The sequence below is a fragment of the Leptonychotes weddellii genome, chromosome 4 (assembly GCF_054177405.1).
Source record: "Leptonychotes weddellii isolate Sample4059 chromosome 4, ASM5417740v2, whole genome shotgun sequence".
Lineage (NCBI taxonomy): Eukaryota > Metazoa > Chordata > Mammalia > Carnivora > Phocidae > Leptonychotes > Leptonychotes weddellii.
The window spans coordinates 128,202,460-128,217,037 of record NC_138372.1 but is presented as its reverse complement, the minus strand read 5'-3'; the positions used below and the strand labels follow the sequence as shown (position 1 = coordinate 128,217,037).

Sequence of the window (14,578 nt, the reverse complement as noted above, 5' to 3'; positions counted from 1 at the left end):
TACACGATCATGAAACTAAGGTGCTAAATGATTACAAAATCACAAAACAAAAAAGGTCTATCAAACAAAAATTTTATTAAAGGAGAAGATGCTATTTATAGCCACAAGAAAGTATATGATTCTCAGCAAGATATAAGTGTAATAGAGTATGATAGAAGAATGAAGAAATTGTTGGCTACAGCATGGTGACCACTAATGAAAATAAATCTGCAGATTTAGAACATATTCTTTAAAATAACAACCCTGAAGGTTGTTAGAGTTTAAGTCCCCAGCTGATTTAATTGCTTGAATGTACTCTTTCAGGACCAGGTTCAATAAACAGTTTTTTATTGTTTGGGGGTTTTTTGTTTGTTTTTGGAGAAAGGTGTAGAAACAAAAGGCTGACAAAACACACTTCTGCAGGACAGAACATGAAGCTTAGCTTTCATGCAACAGTTTTCACAGGATTTCACAGATGGTAATAAAAACTGCCACTCTATTATCAGATAGCCTATTTTTTTCACACATGTAGGTATTACTTTTAAAATGTTTCCAATATAAAAATTTAGGACTTACTGAAAAAATTAAGTTTAGAAACTAAATGTGCACTGCCTCAAATCAGTGAAATCAATGAAGGTTAGATACCAAATTCATACTAAAATAAAGGCAATAGTAAATGGGAAAAGGAGTTTTAGTTCATTTGTTTCCTACTTGAGAAGCTACATGCAAATATAACAAAATATATAGAAGAAATACTTTGAGCTCTGCCTAAATAATTGGTTTTATAGGTTTAAAAATATTTAAAAGCAGGAATCCAATTAATTTCCATGTGTGTGATCTTATGTTAAGATTTCATAAGTCATAGATGTTTTGTAAGCAGTTTACTTCATATTCACATAATTCTATAATTCCAAAATCACAATTTATCAGTATATTCATTCTAGATTAAAAGTATATGGACAAGACATTAAACTACCTAACTGAAACATACAAACAATAATTTGGCTGTCACTTTTATATACAAATCCAGTGTATCTTTCTTCCTTATAGATACTCTATATTTTTAATACTTACCAATTTTTAATGTTTTATTTATTTTCTATGTATATTTTTGAGAGAAAACACTGAAAATTGTTTTGTCCTTACTTCTCCTTCTCCCACTGCATTCTTTCTGCTTAAGAAGGGTGGTGGGGTGGGTTGGGGGGGGTGGGTGTTGATTAATAGGTTTCTATTTCTCCAAGGCTGAGATTAGAAAGGGTTTTAGAGATAATATAGTCCAGGTGTAAAAAAACTCAATTGCTTTAAAGGGCTGGACAAATAAGAAATAAACTACTCGATACAGCAATAATATGGAAGGCAATAGTAGGGAGTGATGGGTACTGTAGTGAGCTGGAAAGTACAAATACACTAGAAAAGCATTCAAAACCAGAATCATTTATTTAATTTTCTAGACAAACAAAGCACAGCTTTAAATTAGATTTGGTCCAAGTGCTACCATATGTCAGCCCTGCATCTTGTTCACGTCCCACCCAATGTGTAGACACACTCAATTACACTCCACAGGAATTCATCCTACTCTAACCCAACTGCCCATGGTGACAGTATGACTGTGAGACAGCCTTTTCCATTCTCAGTAGCTCTAATTCCTACTTCCTTAAGATTTCTATAATAGTCCTGGCATAGCCCTCATTCATTTATTCAAAAAAATATTTTGAGCACATATGATGTGACCTGTGCTAGAAAGGACCACAAGGCTTCTGCTCCCATGGCACTTAACTTCTATTAAAGGAGACAATAGTAAACAGTAAACAAGTAAATGAGCCTGAAACTTTAACGTTGAGAAATGCTACAAAGAAATAAAGTAAAGTGATAATGTGATAGAGACTCATGGGTAGTAAGGAACAGTTAGAAAATTAGTGTGGAAGTCAGAGAAGGCTTCACTTATGAAGGGGACACTAGAGTGGGGATTTGAATGGGTGAAGTTTCAGCCACATGAAGCTGTTTGGAACAATATATTGTAGGCAGATGACAGTAGTGCAAAAGCAATAATACCGCAATGTTTAAATCAGTTAAAACATTGTGGCTAGAGAATAGCAAGTTAAGTGGTAAAGGAAGTCAAATAGGTAAACAGGGACCAGATTATTTGGGGCCCTATAGACCATAACAAAGATGTTGGATTTTAAGTACAATGGAAAGGCATTGGAGGATTTTCAACAGGAAAGGGAAATGATCTTATGTATTCACAAACATCACTGTGGTTTCTGTGTGAAGAATGGGCTTCAGGAGTGGAAGCCAAGAGGGTAACTGGCAGGTTGTTGGAGTAGTACAGGGGGATATGATGGTGGTAGTGGAGATAGAGCAAAAAGGGTGGGTACAGGATATATTTTGAATGTAATCAGAACAAGTCTTTGTTATGGCTTGGATCTTAGGGGTGAGAAAAAAGAAAATTAAAGATAACTTCTAGGTTTTTCACCTGAAAAATTGAGTAGATGGTGCCATTTCTGGAAATAGGACAGACAGGGGAAGGAGTATTGGGGAAAAGGGATTAAAGGGATTAAAGGATTGAAATGTTCATCTTTAGATTGAGATGCCGGTTTTACACACCAACTGGAGGAATCAAGTAGATATTTGGATAATTGAGTTTGCTTCTCAGTGGAAAGATCAGTCTGAGGTATACATCGGCAGTGATTGATATAAGTTGTATTAAAAGCAGGGGCCTACATCAAATCTCCTAAATATTTAAGAGCTAGCTAAAGAAGAATAGTTGAAATGATGGCTCTTTATAAATAGATCTATAAAGTCAGATTAAAATTTCCACTATTTCACTATTTTACATATAGCCTGGAACTCAGTTCCTCAGATTCCTACTTGCCCTTTTCTTAATACACTATAATTTGATACTTGGATACATTTTGGATCCTCCTAGCATTTAACTCTAAAATGCTATGTTTCTAAATCATCTCTCAGCATCTTCTCACAAATATATACAGGACTCTATTGCCATATTTCATTCTAAGCTTGAATTTTAAGATATTTTCAACGAAAGACAAAATTTAGATCCACTTTGGTTTTTATTATTATTACCACTAACAGTCAAACAGAAAAACGTATTTATTTCTCCCAGCTTAACTTGTGTGTTTATGAAGTAATTACTCAATATGTTTTTAAAATCATCCAACACAGTGTAAATTAATATTTCCAATTCTGTTGCATGTTTAAGAATGTTTCTGAAAAGTGGGATTTTTGTATAACTACTTGGGTATGAAAAAAAAGAAATGGTCCTATATTTTGTGTAACTTAAGAGAAGCAAGTGGTCTTGGCTCTGTAGTACAGAAATGAGACAAAGTAGGATGAAGAAATGGCTGTGTCATGTGAAATAACCCTTGGAGCCACTTTTTGTTCAGTATGAATTCAGTATCCAGCAACATCCCATTAAAGTATGGCATTCTAAAATTTTCTATAACTTTTTTTTTCTTAGCAGAGAAAGGATTTAACAAAACGTTATACCATTACATGGACAGTTTTTGTCTCTTATGGATATAACCCATGATCAAGTCAAAAAAATGATGAATAAATCTCATTTCTAATTATAATTTATTTTGAAGCACTGATTCACAGTGCTTTTCTCAAAGAATCAGCAGTTTAAAGTCAATTCTACAGTAGAGATAACGGATATATGAGAAGAAAAAGAACTTAAAATAGCTTTTATCATTTGCTGACTCTCCTGCCAAAATTTCAATTTTTTTCCATTATAATATCCAAGTTGTACCCCACCAAATGGTTCATTTACACAGGTTTCATCTGAATATGTTAATATGCTTCTCAATGAACCCCTAAGCTCATTTTTCAGGAAGAAAAAAAATCAGTGGGATGAGCTTTTTGTTTATACCAAAATATGTTCAAATATGTTGGAAATTAAAATGCAAACCTGTATTTATGAATAAGCCTCAGCACCTCTTATAACGCAGCTCTGAATATAGTTAGATGATTCTAATCACATTCATGTTTACTGGATATATATCAAAGCTGCCACACAGCAGATAACCTGAGGGTCCAGGCCTGTGTTGAGTATTTCAGAGATTGTGAAATGATCCCAAATTATAGTTTTGCATTATCTGTTAGTGATGAAAGAGAAAAATTCTGATGAATTCATACCAGAATTATGTTCCTACAAGAGAGTGTAATAAAATTCACATTCCATTTATATTTTCTTGAAATGTGATTTCTATGAATCTTATGTGCCTGGCTCACAAAAGTATTGATGGGTCAATGGATCTATGAATGAACAGAAGGAGAAAAGAAGGAAATTAGACTCAAGCAATATATCTTAAGAGTTTGAGAGACAGCACTAAGAGTAAGAATGCCCCGCCAAGGGAAACAATAACAGTAATATGCTAAACTATGAATCCAACAGCATTAGGGTCTCAACTCTGCAACATTTCAAAAGAGCAAATGTGATTAAGTCATTATCTTTTAATGCTCTAGCATTGACTGAGTTGAGTGACCATACATACTAAATCTATGTTTAGGACGTCATCATAGAAAACACTGTAATATGCAATATAAAAGATTGTTGAGGGATTTAAATGAAAAATAAAACAATGTATGTGTATAAATTTACTTTGTAGCTAGAAAAGCCTACATAAATTATTGGTATTGTTACAAGAACGTTGTTACAACTATTCCTCAGAGAACAACACTGGTTTCTAAATATGTAGTTAATCTTTTTAAATCACATACAGGGTGTGATCCCATTGTCCCCAGGATTTTTAATTGTTCCAAACTTCTGGCTTAACAATATGTAAAAGCTTACTTTAAGTTATAGCTTATATCTAAAAATGGTATTTATTGTAAAATATGTCATTATTTAATCTATCATGGAGGGAAAAACCCTACCAAGTAAACTTTGATACAGTATCTGTTGTAAAGTGCATTCTGATTTTAGTGATGTAAAATGTGGAAAAAAATGTTTCTTAGAATCCAAAAATAAGGCATTTGACTAGTTCTCTCTGAGAGGTTTTCTTTGTGGTCAAGTGCAGGAATTAGTTGTCGTATACTGTGAACCCCACTGAAATATTTACTTGAGAGAAGATATCTTGAAATTTTGAGTGTGATCTCAACCACATTAACCATTCTATATTCATCACAGAATGTTCTGTGAAAAAGATTATTCACAAATATTTTTAAAGCAGATGATCCCATGAACTAAATGTGAAAGAAATATACTTCAAAACTGGTAGAACAATACGCTAATGATTCTGCCTACTTGTCTTCAGAAAGACAGGCCCAGTTACCTTTATATTAGCTCAGTCTTCTCCATGAAGCTTTTCCTGACCTTTCCATCGGATCTGTTCTCATCTTCTTGTGATAAGAATCTGCAACAAATACCTATAAGAGGGTATTTATCTTTTTGGATAAAATCTGCCTTGTGGTTACTTATTGGAATACTTTCTGAAACAATATTTTTCTCTTTTCCATTTAAACACTGAAAATGGAAGAGTTGCTAATATTCCAATGTTACTTGAGTGGATATTTCTAGGGAATTATAGCAAAACCTAATGTACAAAACCCCACAATTCTGTAGATAAAGAATCTTCCGTAGGCCTAGAATAAAAAAAAATCCAGAAAAGACCATAAAAACTGTTTTTTTCTGATTTCAGCCAAAGTGCCTAATCCCAAGATAATGCATTAAGTATGTCACTTCCCAAACCTGTGTTGGTAAAACACTAGCTTTAGCAGATGTTAAGAGATGTTTAGTGGGAAAAAAGACAAAAGGTTGTTACATAAATTTAAATTTGGAAAACATATTTGGTGTGCACAGAGGAAAGAGTAGGGACTTTTAAAAAAAAAAAGATTTTATTTATTTATTTGACAGAGAGAGAGCACAAGCAGGGGGAGCAGCAGAGGGAGAAGGAGAAGTAGGCTCCCCACTGAGCAGGGAGCCCGATGTGGGGCTCAATCTCAGGACCTGAGCCGAAGGCAGACACAACCAACTGAGCCACCCAGGTGCCCCAAGAATAGGGACTGTTAAAATCAGATAGAACTGGTTATAAATCTAACCCTCATTGTCCTCTTAGAATTCTCCTCTCTTAAAAGGGGACAATGATGACTATCTCATATGTTTGTTGTGATTAAATGAGATAGATAATGCATAGATCATATGCCTGCCTTAAAGTATGCAATATACAGGAAACTGTCTATGGTTTCACCCCAGTTTTGTCATTCCTTTTGAACATTCAAGACATAAACTCATTTAATTCTTAGAACATTTTAAATAATAATGAGTGATCCAAAGTAGGTCTGATTACAGTTTATTCATTGGATGTCTAGCAGTTCTGTGAGAGTGGCTCATGGGCCACCCTGTGAAGGCATGGGGTTCTGAGAGTTCTGACTCTTGGCAGGTTTTCCTTTTATTTGTTCTCCTATCTATACACTAAGGACTCCAGTCAAGACCTGCCCTAAAGTCTACAATATACCCAATTGCCTCATCAACAATTCTTCACTTTGATGTCTTGCAGGTACCTGAAATTCACATATCTAAAATCAAACTCATGATTCTTCAAACCAACCCAACTTACCTTCCCCCATTTCTTTATCTTACTGAATGGCAACATTATTCTTCCACATGTTCAGGCCCCAAATTCTTGAGTTATGCTCAACTTCCTTCTCTCGCATCCTGCATTCAATCCATTAGTAAGCTCTTTGGGATTTTCCTTCAAAATATATCCCAATCTCAATCTCTTGAATTATCATTAACTCTACAGCTTACATTCTAGTCCAAGGTTATTGCAGTGACATCCTAATTGGTATCCCTGCTTCTATTTTTACCTCCTTAAGTCTATTTAACTCACAGCAGCCAGCATGTTCCTTTCAAACATAAGCCATATCTTGAAGCTCCCCTGCTCAAAATCTGTGTTGGCTTCACATATCCCTTAGTGGAAAACCAGAGGCTTTGCTATTGTATAAAGGTCTATCTAATCTTAGACTCTGGTTCCCACTCTGACCTTTTCTTCCATATGTTAACCTCAGCTTATTTTAGTTTATGAGAATAAACTAGTCACCCCAACCTCTTTGTGGATGCTTAAGTACTCCAAGTTTGTGCTTGCCACAGTAACTTTCATTAACTAGTTCCTCTACCTGGAAAGTATTTCTCCCAAAAACTATAAATGTTGTACCTCACTTCTTTCTGCTCAAATGTCTGATAAAGAAAGGACCTCTCTGTCCACTAATTAAAATTGCTTCTCCATATTCCTAGCTAACTTTAACTGCTTGTTTTCTTAATCTCACCACCTCCTATCACAGTATGTATTTACTAATAAATTGTTTTATTATCTATAATCCGTACATATCCTAAAATACAAGACTGATGAGAGCTGGAGAATATCTGTTTTGTTCAAAGTTATATCTCTGATACCTAAAATATGCTAGGAACATAAAAGGTACTCAGTAAATATTTCTTAAATGAATAAGTGAATGAATTAAATGAATCAAGATTCTGCTAAAGATGATTCCAAAAAAACAAAAGTGCTCTGCTGCCTAAGAAAGATTTATAAAAGAGCGCCTGGGTGGCTCAGTCGGTTGGGTGTCTGCCTTCGGCGCAGGTCATGGTCTCAGGGTCCTGGGATCGAGCCCCACATCAGGCTCCTTGCTCAGCAAGGGAGCCTGCTTCTCCCTCTGCCTGCCGCTCCCCCCTGCTTTTGCTCTTTCTCTCCAATAAATAAAGTCTTCAAAAAATTTTAAAAAAAAGAAAGATTTATAAAAAGTCATGAAACCTCTTATTTATCCATAGGTTGGTGATACCTTTTTGAATCGTAAATATATTTAGCAAACACAATGTATTTAGCTAGAATTTTTAAATTAATTTTAGCAGACTGAATAAATATACAATAACAATACCCACTTTTAACATGTGCAAGAAAGGAAACAGAATGAATGCTGTTTGTGTCCAATGTTTTTCTAGCATTTTTAATCAGTCCTGTAAATCATTAACAGATAGCATAGAGCAAGGATTTAATGAATGTTAGCTATTACTGTGTATACATAATTTCCTTCCCTACGCACGTGTTTTTTGTTTTGTTTTGTTTATTATCCTTTTTAGGTATTGGAGATACAGTGAAGAAATGAAGACCATGGATCCTGGCTATCCCAAACCAATCACGGTCTGGAAAGGTATCCCTGAATCTCCTCAAGGAGCCTTTGTGCACAAAGAAAATGGTATGCAGCATGTGCATTATATTTTTCATGAGTTTATTAAATATTTCAACAATGAATTCTAATTTTTCATTATGTTAAATTAAATCATTAGGGAGTACCATACTAGGGCTATAATGTATTATATTTACATGAACTTTCCATCCTAGATTTATGTTTAATATTATGCTCTAGATGTTTTTTAACCTCAGCTTATTTTAGTTTATGGGAAAAAAATAAAGGCAATTTTTAAAAATGGTGGGTGTGGATACCTTCAAAGTAACATCACCTATTTTTCTATTAAAATTCCTATAGAGTTAGTAACAGACATACATAGGACAGGAGCTGGTCACAAGGAAGGTATGTTGTAAGTGTGGGCTGAGACACAAAGACACCTGGCAATTGTGCACATTGAAGATTTTAATTTTTCATGTATCAGCAAACAGGGAAGATCCCAACTGAATACAATCAGACTAAGTGACTGTATGATTGCTTAATAGCCAGAAGCAGAGCAGAGAGCTGCCCACGTTCCTTGCTCTCCATCTCAAGATTTGAGTTTCAGCCAGATCCTAAGTGGAAAGTTAGCCAAGTGAGGGAAAACCCATATACTCCTATCTGTTGGCATATGTAAAGTCTCAACATTTCTCTCCTCATTCAGAAAGCAGTAAATAGGAATAAACCATAATAATAATTCAAAATAGGATTTATACACAGTATTCCAGAACAAAGGAAAGAAATCATTCTGAAATACATAGAAAAAACATACCTGATCCATCAAATGATTTATAATAGGAACCATAAGAAAATTACATACCATACCGGTCCTCAATAGCATGAAAAGTCTATAACATATGCAATAAAAATAAAGTAAACATCATTTGCAAAAACAAAATTAAATATATCAGGTGAGGAAAGAACAAAAAACTTAACTGAAGAAATAGGAAAATGAAAAATAAACACCATCATTGAAGATTATAATTAACGATCAGCATATTGCCAGAGTTTAAGACAACTATACACTGAGTGTAAACCTGAAGGAACTGTGACCCAGGACCAATAAACACCAGTCAGAAAAGTCAAAGTACACAAACTGTATTTTGACCCTTGTTATATGAAATCACATACTACATTCTGTATGATAGTGCCCCACAAGTAACATGCTGTAGGGAGAGGCAAAGTCAAAAAGAACCTTGAAGCCCTGATCATAGCACTTGTAGAGAATTATAGATTTTGTATATATTCTATTGGTTCAGAAAATTAAAGGACCAAGTTAAGATACAGAGCCTGTATGTGTTTAAAAGCAAAAATCCATAGAAGAGGACAGATAAAGAAGAAAACGTATCTGTCAAAAGGATATCAATAAGAAAATGAAGGAAGTAACACTGCAGTCACATTGGAGGCAATTAATCAGATCAAAATAGGGCCCAAAACTCCAACTATGCAGATGAGGATGAAAAGGACCAAGAAATGAAAAAAAAAATGTGAAAAATGATCACATGGAGGCAGAAAATTAAGATAACCCCTACAAATTATAGGTGTCACCAAGGAAGAAACTAGAGGGAGGAGATTTCTTGAGGTTAGAATAAAGGGGTTATTAAAGCCCAGATAAAACCAACTCTAGCTAATATTTACAGAAGTCTTAGCACTGCTCTAGACTGTCTTCAATAAAAGTTATCACATTCCGTACAAAAATAGTGCAAAGAAAATTCAACCAAGATCTACTGCAGTGTTATTAACTCTAGGAAGTTTGGTTAACAGTTTCTTATTTCTTGTCTTTATTTTATTAATTTTCTAACCTGAGTTTATCTTTTAAGATAAAAATAACTTTTAAAATAAGTAATAAATTGTTTCAAAAGATTGAAAAAGTAGACATAATACACATAATCTTAATTCCTTACCACATTAATGGTTTTCATTTTCCCTGTTTCTATATACAAGGCCACTAATATCTGAGATTTGATTTAGATTCTCTGGGAATAAATCATATTTATAGAAAAATAACAAAAAAAATCTTGCTACCCTTGCCCCATGATATTTCATATTCTTTTCCATCTGAATATTTAATAATACTCATTCAGTATAAATCAGTGAAATTGTGCCGAGAAGTATATTCTAAATTGAATCAACTCTTTCATAAATAGTTTCTGAACAACTATGAAGCAACATATCAAAATTTTTAAATTAGACTATGTAATTGTATTCTCTTTATGTTATATTAATACAATTAACAAAATACCATCAATTTCACAAAAGTGAAAATTTTATGTGTTGTACAAAACAGGACTGAGACTTCCAAGATCATATTTCCAAGAGCATTTCCCCAAGATCTTCCCACCTCAAGGGTCAATTACAAAAGAAAAAAAAAATAAATAACAGTTTTCTTATATTCAGAATTTCATGATTTCTTTTCACATAGCAAAAAATAACTTTGTAAAATACTGACAAATGAAGCATTTTGGGAAAATCAATGCTTACAAATGAATACAAACTGCAGATGAAACTGCAATATATCTATGTCTTCTGGACCTTTCCGGGTCCTTTCCAGCCCCCTGTTTGATATCCCTCAACACTGAGCTCACTTTTCATCTTTCAGAATATTCTCCTTGAATATCCTTTTGTGATTACCCTATCCCTTGTACTCAAATCTCATATTACAATGATCAGCTTATATGCTCATTATCCTCTCTAGTGCAAACTGTTTGAAGGCAGTCACATACTAAACATTCAATAAATATTAGTTGTATAAATAATTTTATCCCTCCCATTATTCTAAAAATTCCCTCCCTGGAGGCGATCTCTCATCTGTCTCAAACCCTTGTTCTGTACAATAGCAATATCAAAGAATCTGGAAGGCTTTGGTCTATCAACAGCAAATTCTCCACTTTTTATTATCTACAAATTTCATGCTTGTAGCTTTTTACCTTAAATTCATACTTTACACAATTTCTTCCCTTAGGTTTGTGTATGAAAGATAACAAGTTCGAATTACTAAGTAAATGCATTTATATTTATATTTTGACTCAGAGTAATCCCCTGTAACTCTATACACATGAAATTTGATGGTCATAAAGTTGGAGATGATTGAACACTGAAGGTTTTCTCTGGTCTATCCTTCTATTGATACAGGAATTTCTTCCTTGGAATCTTCTCCTAGTGATAATCTTAAACAAACAAATGGCAGTCCACAAATTCAGCAACTCAGCTATAGAATTTTGAAGGGTATTTTTCATATTAAAGTGGAATGTGCCTCCATATACACCTACTGCTATTAATTCTGCCATCTTTACAAATGAAATATGAATTCTTGTGCTATTTATTGAATGCCTATCATATATCAGATATACTACATAAAGTCATTATCTAATTTAATTGTCCAACATAAATACCTTTTTATGTCATTTATTATTATATATAAATGAGGAAGTTGGCATCAGTTAGTTTAAGTAACTTATTCATAATCATAAAAAAGGTAAGATTATATATTTGAGGTTTGAAACTAGAACAATCTAGCCCTACTGAATGTGCTGCAATGCACTATCTCCAAAGAGGAAAAGTTAACACCTTTCTCTACAGTATATCATTAAAGTAACTGATTATCTGTCATGTCTGGTTAAATTTTTCATCTTGTCATACTACACAAATCCAGGCTTTCTCAGAATGTAGCTTCCTGAGCCATCATCCTCCTGCTTTTCACCTGTAAAACCATCTTAATTTAAGTATTTTCCATTTTTCTCTTTACTTTTAGTCCTTGAAAATACAACAATCTAAATGAGATCTGACTCATGCAGAATATAGTGGAATGATTTCTTCTTAGCACTCATTATTTGACCATGTTTTAAGCAACAGTGAGTTTTTAACATATACTAAAGTTGTAGTAAAGAATTGCTTCATTCCCTCTCCTTCAAATTGTTTCTATGTTAATTGCTGTCAAGCCATACCACCTAGGTATTCTATATTCCCTCCTTAGATAATGCAATCTTAAGGCAAATACAAGACTCTACTTTTCAAACTGTTGCCTTTCATCTTGCTGATTGCTGTTAAAATAGTTTTGACTATTTTAGCCTATTAAATTAGTTTTGACTCTTGATTCTGTTGATTTGCTGTAGTCCCTACTCCCCACTCTCATTCTGTTAAAATGTACAAGTGTGATTTAAATACATATTTCCACAAGAGTCAGTTTATTCATTCACATTTATTAAATACTAATTAACTTCTTACTAATAAACATATAAAAGTGGAAGACAGAGAACACACAGACATTGTCATCCAGGGACATCTAGTAAGTTAGAACAAGACAATTATGATGGACAGTGTCTCATTACATTTTAGGACTACACAATAGAAAAGTCACCAGTAAAATCTGGTCAAATATGGGAGAAAAAAAGTGATCACATAATACATTACAGCCCCCCTGAATTCCTTCTCAGGATTTCTCAAAAAGTAGTAATTCGGGTAAGAATTCATCTGAAGTTGCTATTCTTAATAAGCATAACATCTACAAGAGTATATCATCAAAGCTATTTTTAAAAAGGAAAAAAAAATGAGTACATAAACATTTCTTCCACCAATGGCTATTTCATATTTCTCATTACTGAATGAGATGAATATTGTGGGATTAAGGTTTGACAGATTTCTATTGCAGGGCACTTATTTTCAAATACTTTTATTATTTAACTTCTACTGACTAGACTTGTTATCTCTAACAAGTATATTCAGTAAACTAGAATTCTACTCCTGTATATGGAGTGTGCTACTATAAAATTTGGCCTGCATAAATATGAAAATGGAAACTTGTGAACTTTTGTACGGTACCAAGTAGGTTCACAGTAATTAGCTTTGACTAAAAATTAAAGATGAGGACCCTTCCAGCTGTTGGTTTCCAGTTTATAAATATAAGAAATATGTTCACCTGTTTTGAAGGTCTGTTTAATTCTAAATCAATGCCATTATTCAACAGTGATTGTCTAATGTACTATTATTTGGCAAGTCCTCAACATTTCTTCATCCAAGCTTGTTGAGTAATTACATTGGATTTCATTAGTGTGATCAAATACCAGCTCCCTGCTGAAATATTTGAATCTACATCACCTGTTTTCACTTGGCATGTTACTCTGATTGCAAAACTGCCCTTCGAAATGAAAAGCAACAGCAGATTTTTATGGCATTAAACAGAATGATTTCCAAAATGAAGTGACCTGAAGTGATGGTCTAGCCTAGATGAAATTTTTTGAAAGGTGTCAGTTTTTTGTTGTATGGGTTTTACCTATCACAGCCTGTGATGTTTAATCAGGAAGCATTTGTTAAAGGACACGGTTTTTAGAAAAATCATTAAGTGTTCAGGTCTAGAACTAGATCAAGATTTAAATTCTGCTTTCACCAGGACTTAGACATATTATCTTATCTCTAAGCCTCAGTATCTTTGCCTGAAAAGTATAGGTAAATAATTCTACTTGACAGAGTGGTTATGAGGATTAAAATATGTCTTTACTGAGCTTTAAACACAATACTTCTTCCATAATAAGTGTTTAATAATACAGGATAAAGAAAACCCTCATTAATGATTACTAACCCTAAAGTAGGCATACTATTCAAAATAGCTCCCAAAATATAGTTTTTAAGTAATGATAACATTAAAATATTTCTTCTTGGTTTCTTGAAGTTTGTCTCAAAGCAGGAATTAAGTCCAATGAGTGCAGTCACAAAGAAACTTGACATGAAGAAGCTCTGGATGAAAAAAACTTTTTTTTTCTCCCAACAAAAACAACAATTTAGGGAATAGTCCTAAGAAAAACACACATATTTGTAGTTTGTCACAAGCTTTCAAAGTCTATTATCTGCATCCATAATTTTGGAACATAAGTCATATGTATTGCTAGTTACATGAACCTTCCACATACTACATCCTCCCCCATGGAATATGTTAGTTGGAACTATTAAAGTTAGAATTATAGATTTATTTATAGTCTATTAATCCTTTATTATATAAGTAAATAAGAATGTTAAGTGAAAAGGGCAAAAGGAGTAGGGACAAAATGGGTATGATCTAGAGTCAGAAACAAGGTTAGTGCAGAAAATACCCTAAATACCTATTTACTTATTAAGATTCCTAGCAGACAAAACATCTCTATAGTTTCATGACTTATGAATTGTTATGATTTCTTGTCCAAATGACAAAAGCAAACCTAGTGTTTAAGTACAACTGCTCCCAATACTAAGATGATTAGAAATTTCCCCTGAGGTGTTTCCTGGAGTGGCCTCCTCATAATGCATTGTACAATGTCTTCAACAGCAGTCTGCGGGGACCTAGTGCTTCAACTCATAAGGTTGTTTCAGCATATTTCAGTATAGGTTGGTATTATCACCCTGATAGGTAAATCTGAAACTGCAACCTTACAAGTAAGAAATAGGG

At 33.6% G+C, this 14,578-nt stretch overlaps 1 protein-coding gene across 2 annotated transcripts in view; it reads left to right on the top strand.

The window, feature by feature from the left end:
- The window catches only part of MMP16 (matrix metallopeptidase 16), a 277,042-nt gene that overhangs the window by 252,212 nt on the left and 10,252 nt on the right, over positions 1-14,578 (top strand). For both annotated transcript variants that reach the window (XM_081816217.1, XM_081816216.1), the window contains exon 9: positions 8,078-8,193. In XM_081816217.1, the coding sequence (XP_081672343.1) occupies positions 8,078-8,193 (116 nt within the window). The remainder of the gene's footprint in view (positions 1-8,077; positions 8,194-14,578) is intronic.